The following is a 17,012-nucleotide window of genomic DNA, read 5'->3' on the forward strand; positions in this document are numbered from 1 at the left end:
CAAGTCCACATAAAGAGAAACCCTTTCAAAAATCAAATCACAGAATGATTAAAAACGGGATTCCATTTTCAAGAGAACGCTAAAATGGATTTTAAACTGTGATGTTGTTGATCAGTAGGCAACTACAGTAGATTGTCAAAAGCATCACACAATAGCATTAGAGAGCAAATGCATTTTTGTATGAAAAGCTTATTTGCATTTTCCTTTAAACGAACACTGACATATGACATATAGATAATGCGGTTATTATGAAAATAAATGCAAAAGATCGCCTGCAATACCAACAAATGTATTCATGAATGTTGAAGTGCAGTTTTACATGTTTTAGACCAGTAACTATCAACTCCGCACCGACCACCATTGCCTTACGCCACACAGTTACTCCTCCAGTATCAACACAGAGTAAAATACACTTTCCACAGACGTTTGCACATCTTATGTTACTATGGCTGCTCCGATATACAGGACTGGAGTTTAAGAGAAAGAAAGAATCTAAACAAAGGTCTGCTTGTGTGCTTCTTGGTAAACCAAGAAGTCAACAAAACAAATGTACTTGCAGTGATAGTACTGTACTTTGTATTCGTTTGATGTAATCATGTGTTATTTTGTATTGTACTTCCTTTGTGAAAAGTAAGAGCTGTTGTTTATATGCTGAACCCTCAGAGACACCCAAGCTCTCCAGCATCGAACACAGCATGAAAGGCTGTATTGATGTCCCCAAATGAGTGCAATCTGTGATGGAGAAGAGGGCCGATCCTTGATACACAGAGTAGTTATGCTGTTATATAAGGGTTTGCCTTAGTCACAAATGATAGCTTTTATTTGCCGCTATTTTGAACTAACTATCTTTGTGTAATGAATGGCGTGGTGCAGTCTGAGAGAAAGCAAGGAGGCACAGCTGTAGATGTTGTGTATGTGTGTGTCTTTGCACACGTGTGCAGTTGCACGTGTGTGCATGTGCACGCAGTATAATACAAATGAGCATTTACTTAAACATAAATGTTTGATTCAACTTTTAGTAAAGGTTTTACTGTGTATGCTTGCTTTGAGTTTGGGGTTAACTCTGCCTGGACACAATTATCCTCAGTTAAATTAGAGTGGGTGAAAAGATATTTAATGCATTTGCACCTCATGACTGATTTATAAAATCAATCTGCTCAAGCTTGGATGATAAAATGTGTCTTTATTCAGATTCTCACCATAGAGGTGAACTGTATCAATCCAGTAGATAGTTACAAATCCGTAATTTACACAGCTGCAAATAATATTGTTGAATTTCATTTATATTACAGTGGAAGTCCATAGAGATTATACTTTCAGTATTAGGTTCTTGGAAAGACTACAGTCAAATGTTAGATTTCTTGCCATAGAAACACTTAAGTATACAGCTAGCAGTGTATATTACATTTCACCATGCCATACTGGAATCATCCACGCCCACTGCACAAAGTCCTCTGACAGACACTGACTGACACTTGTAGTCAATCCCCTTAATTCAATAGACACCTGGCATGCGTGGTTAGCTTGGCTGAGGATGATATAGACATGATTCTATGAACTCTTAATATGAACCTATCCTGAATGCATTCACCCCAAACAAGTAAGCATCTGGTGCTTAATGCCACATGTCCAGCCGTTCTCATCATCATCATACCCCTACCAGCATCATTGAATGTGAAGGTATTACCATACTAAGTACCCGAGTGGGAAAGCCCATATGCCTGCCTGTCTGTCAGTCATCATACAAACCAATTACTGCTGTTTAGGCAGGGAGCATCTCAGATGGGAATGCCACTGGGAGACCCAGTGACATTATCTACCTTATGACAAACATGTACACAATCAGAAATTGGGAAAAATTCCCAACTTTTTCAATGTCAAGGTATCCCCGAATGCAGTTTCAATGACAGTTGAAGGTTACAGCAGAGCTTAAATACTGGTGTATTAAGTGTCACAGGTAGATATTACATTACCCCAGACTGACAGCTAGCTGGCTGAACTGTCAGCTGACGATTGTGTGCACTTGTGGCCGGGAACTTGTCATACACTGTTGACAACTACAGACTGTTGTGTGAAACGCACACCCTGCCACAGAAGTGTCAAAGCAACAGTGTCCCTGCATTTTCTTTCAAGCACGTATATGCCGTCAGGTTTCGAAGAAATACTTGTCTAATATGAACACACATCGTTGAGATTTAGGAAGCAACAAACACTTCTTAACCAAGCCACAGAAAATATTAGTGTACGAGCTGCTAAATACTTTATCGTGGGCCAGTGAGGCCATAAAACTGTTACCAAAGCTCTATACAATGTTTAATGGATGCCTTCAGCTTCCTCAATGCACACCATCTTTTGATTAATCAGACATCCTTCGCTAACCCCGTAACAAAGTATATAATCTAAAGCAGTCACTGATAATGAATAGCTTAATTAACTAGCACACTTGAAGCAAACATCATTCTCTATATGGAGATGCTAAGAATTATGTTTTGTGTGGTCAATAAACCCTCTTCTTTTCATAATCATTTGCAATTGGGGAGTTTGTATAAAAAATATGTAAATATTGTTTAATGGATGAGTAGAAGAGTAGAGAACTACAGTTTGTTTTTCACAAATCTTACTGTCTATTTTAGAACTTTAATGTTGTTTATTATCCCTGAACTATTCGTTTCTTCTTTCGAATCATACACTGTACAGTGTGTTTAATCCTCATCATCAAAATAATTAATTGTGTGTAAATGGTTTGTTGTTCGTGCCTAACTCCCCTTCTCTTCAACATACTGCTACTTCCTGTATGGCAGTGTTCCATTATATACTGTTTCCTGTTTGGTTCTCCAGAACGTTCCAGGACCTGTCAAGACAGATGGATGTGTCTTACGGGACAGTGAGGGACTCTGCAGTCTACGACTACTTCAGGAACAAGGGAACCAATCCACTGGAACAGGACAGCACGTATGCAGAGCTCTGGAGAACCATCAGCAAGAACAACGGACAAGACTATTCAGTTTCTAGTCCTTCAGAGGGCATTCGCAAGGTGGGGTTATAGCTCAGGGTTGAGCCATGTACGGGTCAGAATAATTGCACTTCAAAATCCTGAAGACAATTATTATTTCAGGCATACTTAAAAAGCTTATGCCACAACCAGCTCAGACCAGGTCCTGAGTGTGGAATTGTATCCTACACTGTAGTATAAGACTGACAATGACTAATTGAAAAAGCTTCTTATGACTTGTTTACATTCACTCAACAACGGTGTCTTAACCTACAGGCCTCTCTTCAATGCAAGTGTAAATGTAGTTTCACAGCATTACAAACCAATTAGTCAGGCAAAGTCTAACTGTATGAAGGGAACACAAGTGTGTTTTGATAGAGCTCTAAATGACGCTGGTAAACAGACACCCACTGATAAATCGGTATGAAATAACAGAGCTTAGCCTATACAGTCAAAAAGTGATTTGCATGACAAACGTCTTTGGATTTAATTTTGAACAGCCACTTCTTCACACAAACCCCATTCCCCCTCCCATCCAAACAACTACATACACACTTTAATTAGCCGAATTGCAACGTCTATTGTTTTTTCCAATACAGTAATTTTCAATTAGCTGCCAGCGTGCTTACATTATGGTAGAGTGAGTCAGGGATGCTGTTTCTTTTCTGCATTTAGTCATTTAGCAGGCGCTCTTATCCAGAGCTTTTGTCTTGCTGATTGAGAAACAAGCTTTTGTTGTAGTCAATGGGCAGAGGCTTTTAGCATCTCAGCAGAGATTGTCAACACCCACTACCTGCTTTTTGTGTTAGCCACCATATACCTTCTACAACAATACCTGGGAGATCATCATGAGAGGAAGAAAAGACATGTAGCTTACGACAACAGAAAGGGAAGCAATTGCTCTGTCTTGTTCTGTCATTATGTTAAGAGGAAACCCAGGTGCTAGGACAGTGGTATCAGTTTGGCAGGGACAACATGAGCCAATTAAGGCAACATCTGCGTCTGCTGAGGTATTAGTCAGAAAGTCAGTTAGCAGTCGAATCCATCCGCATAAGAAAAATGCACCATGTCAAAGAACTCCATAAGATAACATAAGGAAAACGTTGCTACTGAAATACATCCTATGAGACTGCTGAATGAAAGCGTCCTCCACTGTTTTCTGTTCGTGTGATGCAGGCCAAGAAGACTCCGTATGCCTTCCTGTGGGACATGGCGGTGGTGGAATACGCTGCCTTGACGGACGACGAGTGTACCATCACGGTGGCAGGCAGCCGTATGAGTAGCAAGGGCTACGGCATTGCCATGCAGCATGGAAGCCCCTACAGAGACCTCTTCTCCCAGAAGTGAGCACACGGAGAACAGCTGCGTAGCTTTGCATAACACAATAGGAACTCCTGGTATAATAGAATGATGTGGATTTGAATGTGTTCCGGGCTCACAGTCTTCTTCTACTGCACGTACTTGGAAGTACATGCAGTATTTTAACTAATGTTCAACTTGTTCTCTCCTTCTTTTTCCCTCTAACTTTCTCTCTTTTCATCTCTCTCTCTCTCTCTCTCTCTCTCTCTCTCTCTCTCTCTCTCTCTCTCTCTCTCTCTCTCTCTCTCTCTCTCTCTCTCTCTCTCTCTCTCTCTCTCTTTCTCTCTCCTGTTTCCTTCCCCTCCATCACCTTTAGAAAATATTCTAAGTGCATATGGTTTACCGCACACCACCTTTGCCTCCTAATTGCTTTTTCTGCTTCATAAAAGCCATAAACATAATCTCTGGTGTTTGACGAGGCCTGAGGGGTTCTGTCTTCTGTAATTGACTAAGAGGTCATTCAGTGCTCGTGCTCAGCCATATCAAGTCTTTGAGGGACAAACGGTCCATCAGCAACTCAATCTGCATTGTACATGCACAAAAATACACAACATCCAAAATAAATAGTTTAATTGGCTGTAGTTATTATTATTATTATAAGTCTTTAGGTCTAGACTTGATGAAGAGTACGGCTTATTTAAACAGTTTTGTGTTTTGTGCCATTCTTAATATTATGTTACATAATCACATTCTGTGAATGAAAAGAAGAATCTTTGATTATGAAAAGGCAAGCGTCTTAAAATTCTCATCAAAGTTCATTAGTAAAGCTCTACTAGCAAATAATAATTCTTGTGGTTTTGCAATATCAACAAGAGGTTGTAATCAACGAAACCGCAACATCTAAGTAGATTCAAACAATCATTGTATCAAGCGTTCATAAGACACACTCTTGTTAAGCACTGAAGAGGAATTATTCACCATGTGGATCCTGTTAATGTGGCAATAAACAAGCATATTGAGAATCAGGCCATGTTCTAAATGATAAAGATTATTAAAGACAGAAACCTAACATTTGGCCAACTTTTCAGATGAAGTTCATCTGCCAGTCTTGAACTATTAGCCGCAGTCTGTTGTTCTTGTTTTGTTCTCCTTCAATTCAAATTGATCCCATTGCGAAGCTAAACGTATGGAGCCAGATTGTCTAAATCTCTTAATGATTGCATACAGCCAATTAAAAGTGCCTTATTATGGAAACCAAGGTTTTTCTCCCCAAAATGTAGACTTTTGTCTTCTGTCTTCAAATCATTCCCACACATCTTAAATTGATCCATCTCGTGAATCACAGCATAAACTTTAAGAATCATAATGACATATTAACTTTCTCGTCCTCTCATCTTCTATCCCCATCTCTTTCCTAGGAGTTCAATAATCATCGCCTGTTTCCTTCAACCCTGTTTTTGTACTCCTCTCCTGACTTTCTTTTTGTCCATAACTTAACTCTTTGTCCGGGAGATAGATGCTGTTACTTCTGGCTTGTTTGACTATGTGTTGATAATGGCCTCCGCACAGATTTTACATTTCATTTGATCTTTCCTTCTGTTCTGAGGATTTGTTTGTGTCTGTGTACGGTCACATAAGACAATCCTTTAACTAGGATTATATTCTGTTTAGACAGAACGGCACTTTAATCTTTAATGTGGCATTTTGACAAACATTCCCAGGACGTTGGTCTTCTAAAGTAAACAGGAGGGAGAAAAAAAAACTATAAAGCTGTTCCTCTTTAACAGAGGTAGAGAGGCCTGGAAGGAAAAAATAACAGCATTACAGTATGTTTTACTAGACCTTTTATTCCAAAGAAGACCACCCCTTACAGGTTACTTGTCCCTTGCAGGTATCAAACCTAAAACTTGTTGTTGTAAGCATGGTTCACCAAGCCACTCAACCTCCAAATCTAACCTTTACACCGCCGTAAGCATTCTAACAAACATCTCTCCCGATGCAGGATCCTAGAGCTGCAGGAGAAGGGTGACCTGGACATCCTTAAACAGAAGTGGTGGCCTCGCACGGGCCGCTGCGACCTCAACAGCCACTCCAGTGCCCAGCCAGACGGACGCTCCCTCAAGCTGCACAGCTTCGCGGGGGTCTTCTGCGTCCTGGCCGCGGGGCTGCTGCTGGCCTGCCTGGTGGCCGGCTTGGAGGCCTGGTGGAACAGCAACCGCTGCCGGCAAGAGCAGCCCAAAGAGGTGACCGAGCACAGGGCACGGAGGCCGGGGCCGCGGGGGGAGGACACTGCCACACTCTACTTTAAGGATCCAGCCGCAGACGCAAGCCCTGATCTAGTCGAACTCCAGTACACCCAGCTGTAGCTAGACCGCACCTCTAGTACGCCCAGCCAAGTCTACTCAGGAGTGGGCCTGCAGCTTGAGTCCACTCGGGAGAGGGGACACAGCTCCAGTATTCCTCCAGAGGGTAGATGAAAGTGTCAAAACACAACGTTTAGAAAACAATCTGGATTACACTAAGGTGTATTTCACAGTACATATGTAACTCCAGTGTACACAGCTTTAGCATACTTAGGAGTGGAGATACAGCTCCAGAACACACAAAGCTGTTGATGGCAGCATCAGTATACTCAGTGGAGTACGCTTATCTGGAGTACACTCAGGGGTTTATTGATTATGGCCCCCACGTACTCAGCTGAAGTGTACTAGTCTGAGTACACTGAGGAGTATGGATACATCTCCAGTACACTCAGCTGTAGCTACACGGCAGACGGATGTGAGCCATGGTCTATTTGAAATCAAATTTGGTCCCCCCCCCCTCCCCCCCCACACCACCCCCACCTTTCCTTACCACCAGCTCCCTCTCAACCCACCTAAACCTGATCCATCTGTTTTGTATTGCATACCGTATCCCCACACCCAGACTACTAATATACCTCTGATGGATTATGGGTCTTTTTTGATATTCATTGATATTTCTGTTACATTATCCAACCCTTTTTTGCAACCCTCTGAATTGCAAACCGCTTCCCCAAGTTTTTTGTTGTTAGCAAGCCCCACTGTACTGTAGGTTTTCTATTGATCTTACACTCACATGGTTAAATAAACTCTAAAGATATTGGTGGATTCACGCAAATACCGGCAGCTCTGTGACCTTTTTGTGTGAAGTGTTGTGTTTAGTACAACCATGTATCCCTCCGTCAGTTTTTAATTATATTACCAAGCCAACTAAACACAGATAAACAGTATACTAAACACCTACAGCTGACTAAACACCTATTATTAGAACGGTGGAAGCAGTAAAATATTCTGTATGCAAAGACAGCAACAGAATAGACAGTGACCATTTCAAAAGTTTAAACTGAAAACATACTTTAAAAAACATGCAGTGAGAGCAAAAAGTGCCTGCCAGATTGATTCTGTCAGTCTGTCATTAGAACTTGTTGTGGTTTCTATAAGCCTAAGAGTCCCTCCTACACCAGGCAATTCTCTTAAAAGCAGCACGATGTTCCTCTCATCGTAGATACTGATCCTAGATGGGTTGGGTTTCACAAATGTCTCCCATTAACTGGTTGGATTTAACTGAAAGTTGATCGGGTGCTGAACCTGTACCAGATACAAGCCACACAACAGACCAAGAGATACTGCCCGGCCAAGTCATATGATCAGGAACAGGAAGTAGGCTTGACATGGATCCCTAAACTAAAGTGTGAGCAGACAAAAATACTTGGGTCTGTCACCATGGCAATAAGATCTGTCCAGAACAACAGCAAAAACACCCAGTCCATACTCCCTAGTTATATCACTGTTTGACATCTTATTGCAAATTATATGTCAATGTAGACATCCCTTTCTTCTCTATTTTTACTTTCTCTCTCTATCTTTTCTTTAATTTTATTCTTGATTGTTTATGATCTCGTGCAGGTTACTAAGGATTACAGACTGGCAAGGGGGTCTGGTCCATTGACATATAATGACATAACAAGTGCTTCATCGGAAGGGAGGAGAGACATTTGGACAGAGAGAGAGAGAGACTGGGATGAAGCAGAGGCTATTGACACAGGTCAGACTAGAACTCCTGTACAAGATCTGATCTGTGCTGCTGACAGAGTCAGGGTCCATTCACATTCAAAAAGTAATATTACTTTGTATTTACTATTATTCGATCAATACTAAAATAATTAAAATTCACCTCATGTATTGAAAATTGACTGTAGATGTTTTTTGCCCACCAGGGTTTTTCAATACACGACTTGAATCTTAATTCAGTTCTCGCGATTGGTATGTATGGTATGTTGGAATTGAATGGTGATTGGTCACTGCCCTGGATGCTGTATAAGAGAACTGGCTTTGGGGGGGGGGGGGGGGGGGGGGGGGGCATGTTAAATCTATACTAACCTCCCATCTCCCATCCTTAGACAACACTCTTAGTTTTATGTTATTTTTCTCCTCCCTTTGTTGTGTAACTGAGTTGTTTTCTAGTGTCTAGATGCATGATGGTCTTGTCTCATGTTCATAATGCAGCATTGTACAGGTAGGGAGGTTACAGGACACAAAGTAGCACTCCCTATGAATCAGTGAGTCTAATCAGCGTAGGAAGGCATCCGTAGTGCCTTCTTTTATGATCATTTTTTCATTATACGAAGTTGCCGGAACTACTTGTAACATTCACATCAAAGCATATTATGCATTATGCAGGCGGGTTGTAGGACGTCTCAGTTTATTTCTGCTATATCAGGCATTTTACAGGACCTTCACGCCTGATAATCTTAGGTGTAACAAGGCCAAAGCAAGCCTTGTGAAGACTATTTAAATGTCAGACTGAAAGGATGGGTGGAGAGTGGATTTATCCTGGATTTATAGGAAGTTCAGGAGCTGTTTTCTAAACCGCTAAGGCTGTAATGTTACAGATGGAGTAGGGTTATTTCTCATTTTTTTGCTGTCAATTTAAATCAACACTCTATATTAAAAAACTCTGCCAGACTTTGATTTGAGACAGTTATTTGTTTAGGCTTGCTGCCAATGGCAGGAGATTAAAAACATATTTTAATGAGGTGCCCGTCTGCTAAAACAATAGCTTGCCTTGAGATGGTTTAATTATCTTGGATAATTTGTATTGATACTGTAGTGGATTAATTCATATCAGATGAATTCCTCTATTGATAAATACTACATAAAAACCACGTCTCAACGCATATTCATAACATTCCTCAAAGCTCAAAGGGAATAAGAAGTTGTGCATACATAGGTCCTTGACAGTGATCTAACAATATAGGTGAAGTGTATTTAAATAATAGAGTATCAAAGACCTATTGTGTGACGTGTTTTAGTGAAGTGGCATGCTGTCACCTAACACGCAAATCCATCATTCAGTGGAGCCAGCATTGTTCATAACTATGCTATAATCTTGGTATGTGATACATTGAAATTGGTACTGAATTCATAAAACAGTGCCTTGTAGCTGAAGCCAGATGTGGGATAGTTAGCTGAGAGTCGCAATTACTGACATGCTGCCATGTTGAAAGTCCCATAGCTGCCTTTATATCAGAAACAGGAAACTGGATGAAGGACAGTTATTGATTTTCCTTGTAGAATACTTAATTTAAAGCTTATTTTTACATTTTACATCGAATTAAACCAGTAACCATCTTTTACTATAAACAAATTTCCAATTATTTTAACCCGTTTCCAAAATGTTGTCTTTTCATTGTTTGGTTCTGTGTTCCATCAAGTGACATCCAAATATTGCAAAATGTGTGTGGTGTTTGTACTGTGCATAGTTATTGAAATCATGTTGATGACATTCAGTGCTTTGACTAATTTGATTGTACCCATTCATTGAAAAGTAACCAATGCTGGAGCCAAACTAGAGTCAAGGGAAATCTATTATAATGTGTATAATGCATAATGAAGCATCAGGTAGCATATATGTGTGGTGTCTTAAACTCTTCACCTCATCCTAACAGCCAAATACATACAAGCATGTACTGTATGTACCAGTGCTGTGTTTGGCTGGAGACAGTGAATGTATTTTATCATGGAAGTTCCACATATATCAGTTGAAAAATTATCAAGGTCATCCAAAGATACCAAATATGTCTGTGTTGACACTCATTTGTTATTTATTTGATAGCTAATCACTGTCTGTACAAGGTCAAACATAGCTTTTTAGAGCTAACGCTCTTTAGCTTTTCATTTCACCATTACTATCTATGAACATCTCTTTAATCTCTGCTGAATTTAATGTAGTGTTAGCAATCATCTGTAGCAATCTTTTAATGTGTTAGGTGTTGTCAATAGGTTCTGTCATGGTCACCATGGGAGAATACAGCATTAGTTTGGCTCCAGTAATGGTGTCGACACCCCTTTACTAAACATCAAGTTATCAACCTTCACAGGCCAAGTTTGATTTCAAGGTGCACATGCAATACGTCTGTAATCTAAAACAAGTTATTATTCCTTTGATTCTAATTGGATATTTTAGAATTTGAAAACGACAGCTGATAATTCAGCATGTCGAGGTTGGTAAATAACTTAATTGGCAAAAACCAGATCACCTCAAAGAAATAAAAGGAAGAAAAAAAAGAGTGAGACTTCAAAAGTGCATGGAGCCTGAAAGGCCTGAGAACCACCCCCTTGGTCGGGTGAACTGCCAGTCTCAGCCTCTGTGTCCCTCCCTCCCTCCCCCCTCTCTCTCTCGTCCCTATAGGACAAGGAGGTGAATCTGGAACAGGTGCACCGGCGTATGAACAGTCTTATGGACGAGGACATGGCTCACAAGCAGATCCCCGGCCCGTCTATCGAGATCTCTGCGCTGGACATCGGCAGCATGCAGCCCAGCCAGCAGCTGGAGTCTCGGCGGGACTACCCGGCCTCGGGCCTGTCTGTGACCACCTTTCTCCCGGGGGAGGGGGGGCATCATGGGGGTCCAGGGGGCCTGGGTCGGACACTAGCCCCCCAGGGTCCTGGCAGCACCCCCCTCCCCCACCCTCTCAGCAGCTCCACCATCCCCTCCATTCAGTGCAAACACAGGGCCCCCAACGGGGGTCTGTTCAGGCAGAGCCCCGGCAAGACGCCCATGCCCATGTCCTACCAGGGGGTGTCCGCAGGACCCATACCAGAAGCCATTGAGCCAACTCACAGTACGTCCATATAAGGGAGGCGTCAGTCACCTCATCTCAGCTGAGATGAGAACCCCCATCCCCCCCCCCACCCCTGCCACTTGATTTTTGAGGAAGGGATGATGGGGGGGAAAAGTGTAATTGAAAAAAAAGAGAAAAATGTGTATAAAAAAAAAAATACAATTTTTATTACTTCTTCAGAAACCACAATGTCGTCAAGAGAAATTGCTAATTTTTGTTGTATATATTGTTAAATACTGAGAGAACGAAGTGAGGTAAAAGTGTATTTTGAATATTCTCAATTTTTGAAGTTGAGTTATAAAAAACAAACAAAACAAGATAAAAAGTTCTATAAAAAAAACGACTGTTTGAATGGCTTTGTAAATTTTGTTCAATATGAATAATGACGCAGATTCATTGTGATTGTTTTCTAAGTGCCGAAATAAAAGATGTCCCTCCACAGTTCATCATTATCGTAGATGACCATCCAGCACCACAAGGACATAGTGTGGAACACTGTCACAGTACACACCTCTATAACAACCATATCTATACTTCAGCATTGGAGGAAAATAATCCCAATAGAAGGATACATTTAGTTTGAAAGACATGTACAGTATAATTCTCTCTTTTTTTAAGTCTTCATTCATTTTCTTTGAGTCTTGGTGCATTATGTAATTATGTTAAGACTGAAACTGAAGTGATAATTGTGTCTCATTGTTTCTACATTTCATGAAATTATATTGTTTCAGTTGAAGTTTGATTTATTCTCTTTGTTAAAAATGGAGGTGTATGTGGTCTGGACACCCTGTGTATGCAGTGCAGGGAGTTGGCCATTACATGGTGTTGTGTCCAATTTGACTGTCAGTCAGTGAGCATTAAAGTCTTGATATTACAAAGAAAAATGTTAAGGAAGGAAAGATTGGTCTTGGAATGCTGGTCTTGGAGTGTTTGTAATGTTCTACAGTAAGATGACTGTCCTGGTCTCAGAAAGAAGTCCCTAAAGTGTCCATGAATTTATGAGGTTAAGTTCTCTTGTTTTGTGGAATAGGCTGTAGGACGTGTTCAAAACAGAAATGAAAGCTAAATGATATTTTTACACCTAGTTAAGAGTAAAGATCATTCTAAAGAAAAGAAAAACATATGTTATATAGATATGTATTCCTTTTTATACTGAAAGGTTTATTGCTGAAAAGTTATATACAGGTTTGTCTTTTCTCTAAGCAGTCCAGTCACTTTAACTACAGACAAAATCAAGTGGATGTTGTATTGTTACCGTAAATCACATTTACCATTCGTAAGGGTACTGTTTAATACAGATTACTCAAGGTCACATCTATTCATTTGAACGTGAATCCCACTGCAGAATGACCCATGTACACAAATTACTCATGCCAGTCAGTGTAAGATGTCAAACAAAGGATCAGATGTTCGATCAAATCTTTACACGAGTTTCATGTGTAATTGTTGTGATGTTTTTAATCGGTGACTGTGGAACATTGAGCGAAGTCAGAGAAGGGTTGACCAGATGTATTAGTAGCCATCCGCAAATCATTAATCCATCACCATCTAGCACTTGGTGGTCAAATTAATGAAGTGGGTTGGTTACAGGGCGGCTTATATATACAGTGGAGTACACATACAAAGATAGTGTCTATAGAATATTTCCTTCTTGGTCACATCATGTGGTCAGCATATTCATTTTCTTGAAAGGTTTTACCTGACAATATTGGAACTCATCAACGTCTTGCAATTCTACTGTATACTTGCTGGCTCCTATCTGACTCAAGCAAGAGAGGCCCCAAGTTATATATGGACCTTGTGTGAAGTTCACCAAGTGACCTGCTGACCTTGTACAGAGAGAAGAGTGTCTCCCACAGAAAATCTGCATATCAGCAATCAAAATGCAATTGTGTCTGCAGAAGGCAAACTTTAAACTCTGTTTTCTGGTCTCTCGAGCCAGCCAATCCAAAGGGTTTTAAATAGTGAACCTCAATGGGCATTTTGTTGTGTTGTCATTGATCCCATCATATGCACAATGTTATGGTGTAACCCAAAACTACCTGTGGAATTCGGTGACAAATCATATACATTATATTATTGTTAAAGGGTCTTGGTGTATATTATGGTCCTTATCTCTTGAAAATGATGGCAGTATTCCTGTCAGGTCTTTGGCCAAAAGACAGAGATATAGAAGACCGTGATGTGATAGGATTGAACATATCTACCATACCTCAGAGGGAGAGTGAGAATCATTCTGTATGCCACCCCTCTCTTTCTTCACACACAACACAGGAGAGAGGTTGTAAACCTGTATATTTTGTACACGTACCAGTAGTTACTAATGTGAACCAAAGTGATATCATTACTACACTGTGTTCTGCAACCTATGGCTACAATTGGCCAGCAGCAGTTACCCCAAGGCTTTGATTGGTTGAGTGTGGCATCCCTGTGGCTCTGTTTGAATAATGAACAGGAAGTTCCTTTGTTATTGTGCTATGACGTTCCACCAACTCCATGTATATCTCTTTTTCTTAATGAAGGCCCCTACTCAGTGAGATAAAGAAGATATTAAAAAGCTATCATAGCATATAGTCTGTAACAGTACATCTAAGGGAGAATCTTATTTTATTTATGAATATGCTGCTTGGAGTTTCTTAATCTTTAATAAAGAAATATGGTTTACAGATTGTGGATGTTTTTTTCCTGCTCAAGGTCTCAAAACATTTTTCCCATACATCAGGTCTGTGTGACTGACAAAGTGTGCCTTTACTAACATCTACAACTGAACAGGGCATTGCTCACCAAGGACTACATTAAGTTTTAGACTAGGCTACTGTATGATGAGGGGATGGCTCAAAACAACCTCCAAAGCTGTGTGGAGGGAAGGAACCTCCGAGGCTCCTACCCTCCAGACTGGTGTGAAAAGGTAAGACCAGTAAAACTGAAACGTTTGATCACTTCATTCATCCCTTCATTTGTCATTTCATGGCCTCCATTTCTTCTGTAGCTAATAGCCTTTTGTTATTGGCTGTTACATGGTGCATGCTGATGAAGTCCTGTGACATCAGATGTCCGCTAGATAAAGGGACGATGATGTAATCTAAAGCAGATATCTCAGAGGTTGTCACTGACACACAGAGGCTTAGTACGATGTTCAGTCGGAAGTGATGATTATGGAGGTTATTGTCCACCTCAGTAAAAGTGTGACTCGGCAACGCCACTGATAGACAATTCTTCACCCCAACCACTGTCTCTGTCTGTCGCTCCTCCCTCCCTCCTTCCCTCTCTCTGTGTCTCTGAATCTGCCTTGGGTTGCTGTGGCGGAGTGTCAATTAGGGAAAGATCCAAGAAGAGCAGGATGTCAGCAGTCCTCTGCATTTAAACTCAGTTGAAACATCTCCCCCATCGACAGACTGGCGGCAGCTAACACCTGCAGGGAAATATGAGAGGAAAATGAGGAGGAGAGGAAAAGGAGGTGAGGAAAAGAGAAAAAAAGATAAGGATAGAGAGGAGAGGAGTCACACAAGTTACCTTTGGGTTTTGACCTTGCTTTAACCACTCCGCTATAATACATGTCCACATAGCTTTTTTTGCTTGTTATACCCCTAATATCTCCCCATTTGGGCATATTAGTAGTTTTATTTGACAGATTCTCCCTCGGCCTCCAGCAGTGCCCTCAGAGTCTACATGAGATGAAGTACCTCATTACAGATTTATACCAAACAGCTGTGGGGAATAAATGCTAAATGAATCTCCCCTGGAAGTGTGGGGAGGAACTGCTATGGACCATTACATGATATGGCCTCATCCTGTCTGCTTCCTCGTCAGCTGACAGGGGAGCCATTAGACCCAGCCAATGGGGGACAAGAATCCAAAACGAGAAGCGTTCAAAGACATTCTGCTCTCTCCGGGGGTAAGTAACAAAGTGTATGACTCTAAAGGAGGGCTCCCAAAAACAAATCATATGTGCACTTACACACACACAAAACTCACATGCACATAAAACACAAACTGCAACCATTACAGTCCCACGTCCTACAACCTCTCCCACTGACTGACAAATCCCCTCTGCTCTCAAGCCCTCTTTACACCTCCGGCGGAGACACCGATGTGCTCTGCTGGTGAACAATCATTGGAGGGGCAGCGACCTCAGACAGATTCTCAACACGGTTCTTCAGTTGGCGTGCACCTGTGAGCCCCCAATCCTCCCCACTCCACCAATCATGGCTGACCTGACAGAGCTCAGCTGCTTTGACAAAAGATGACAAGAACTCTCATGCCACCAAAGACAGAATGACATCCGTGTCACCCACGGCGATACGACAGACAGCCAGTGAATGTATGTGATTAAGATAACTCAATGCAGATTGCGATATCACAATAGCAGCTTTCGAACGCTGCGCCCCGACACCGACAGAGAACTGTCAGTCAGGCGTTCTAGAACCTCTGGTCGCCCGGCAACAGCTTGTGCAGAGCAACAGGCTGTCTCAACGGGACGTGATGTGTGTTGTATTCCTGCTCGCCTCTCTAAGATAAGCTTCTTAGCGCTGAGACGTCATCTGTGTCTTTGATACTGGTGCCAGCTGACACTCCTCTGTGTTGTCTTGGTTGATAGACACACACTGAGTGTTGGGGCCCCATTCTGACTTCAAACCTCCTCTACTCTATCTTTCTCCTATTACTTTTCTCTTACTGTGCCCTCTTTCTGCCCTCACTCTGTGCTATGTTTTTGCTGTCTTCTACTCTATCTCGCTCCTCTTTCTCTGCTCTCTCTCTCTGTCCTCTCTTTGCGCACTCTCTGCTCCTCTCCCCACTCTCTACTCTCTCTCTACTCTCTCTCTACCCACTCTCTACTCTCTCTCTATTCTCTCTCTACTCTCTATCTACTCTCTCTCTACTCTCTCTCTCTCTCTGCTCTCTCTATGGGGAACTGTCAGGGCCCTCTAAGCCCTCAGAGAGGGCCTAATATATTCGAAATATATATTTTAAAAGTAATCTCTTCTCATTTTATTTTATCAATTCATAATTTGGCAATCTAAAGACAATGTTTCTGAAACAAACCCTTAAGTCCTGCCTGTTGAGTTTGTGTTGGAATGTGAAGAGTTAAATGTCACCCTATCAGAATTTGTCTGCATGGGAGGAAAATGCTATGCAGCACTGTGATTGGTGGTTCAGCTATGAATTTACAGAGGGCCGATTCATAGTAATTCAATGAAAGACTTATTTCCATTGGCAGCCCTGAATTTCATGTAGGCCTAATGCTGTGTGCCGTGTTTTTTTTCCGACGAGTAATTGGGATCAGAGGACCAAGGTTTACTGCTGTCTGTCCTCTCTCTGCTCTCTCTTTATGTATATTTCTACTCTCTCGATTTTCTCTCTGCTCCTCTGTCTTCTATCATCTCTCTGCTCTCTCGCCACCATATATCAGCTCTTAGTCTCTGTCACTTTAAAACCAGTGAAAAATATCGGCCAATTTGTGACTGGAAAATGATAAACACATTATTGTGAAGATTTAGGTTACTGTGTAGTTACAGGTCTGAGAGAGCTGTGGTACGCGTACTAGTACGATCTCTGTAGAATCTCCATTCAGTTTCC

The 17,012-nt window shown here is 41.4% G+C and overlaps 1 protein-coding gene across 1 annotated transcript in view; it reads left to right on the forward strand.

The window, feature by feature from the left end:
* Window positions 1–11,449, forward strand: part of grid1b (glutamate receptor, ionotropic, delta 1b) — a 169,839-nt gene extending 158,390 nt beyond the window's left edge. Inside the window, exons 13-16 of the mRNA XM_067245072.1 lie at window positions 2,839–3,034; window positions 4,169–4,335; window positions 6,294–6,534; window positions 11,003–11,449. Of these exons, the coding sequence (XP_067101173.1) occupies window positions 2,839–3,034; window positions 4,169–4,335; window positions 6,294–6,534; window positions 11,003–11,449 (1,051 nt within the window). The remainder of the gene's footprint in view (window positions 1–2,838; window positions 3,035–4,168; window positions 4,336–6,293; window positions 6,535–11,002) is intronic.
* Window positions 11,450–17,012: the final 5,563 nt, after the last annotated feature.

Source organism: Osmerus mordax, chromosome 10 (genome assembly GCF_038355195.1).
Source record: "Osmerus mordax isolate fOsmMor3 chromosome 10, fOsmMor3.pri, whole genome shotgun sequence".
Lineage (NCBI taxonomy): Eukaryota > Metazoa > Chordata > Actinopteri > Osmeriformes > Osmeridae > Osmerus > Osmerus mordax.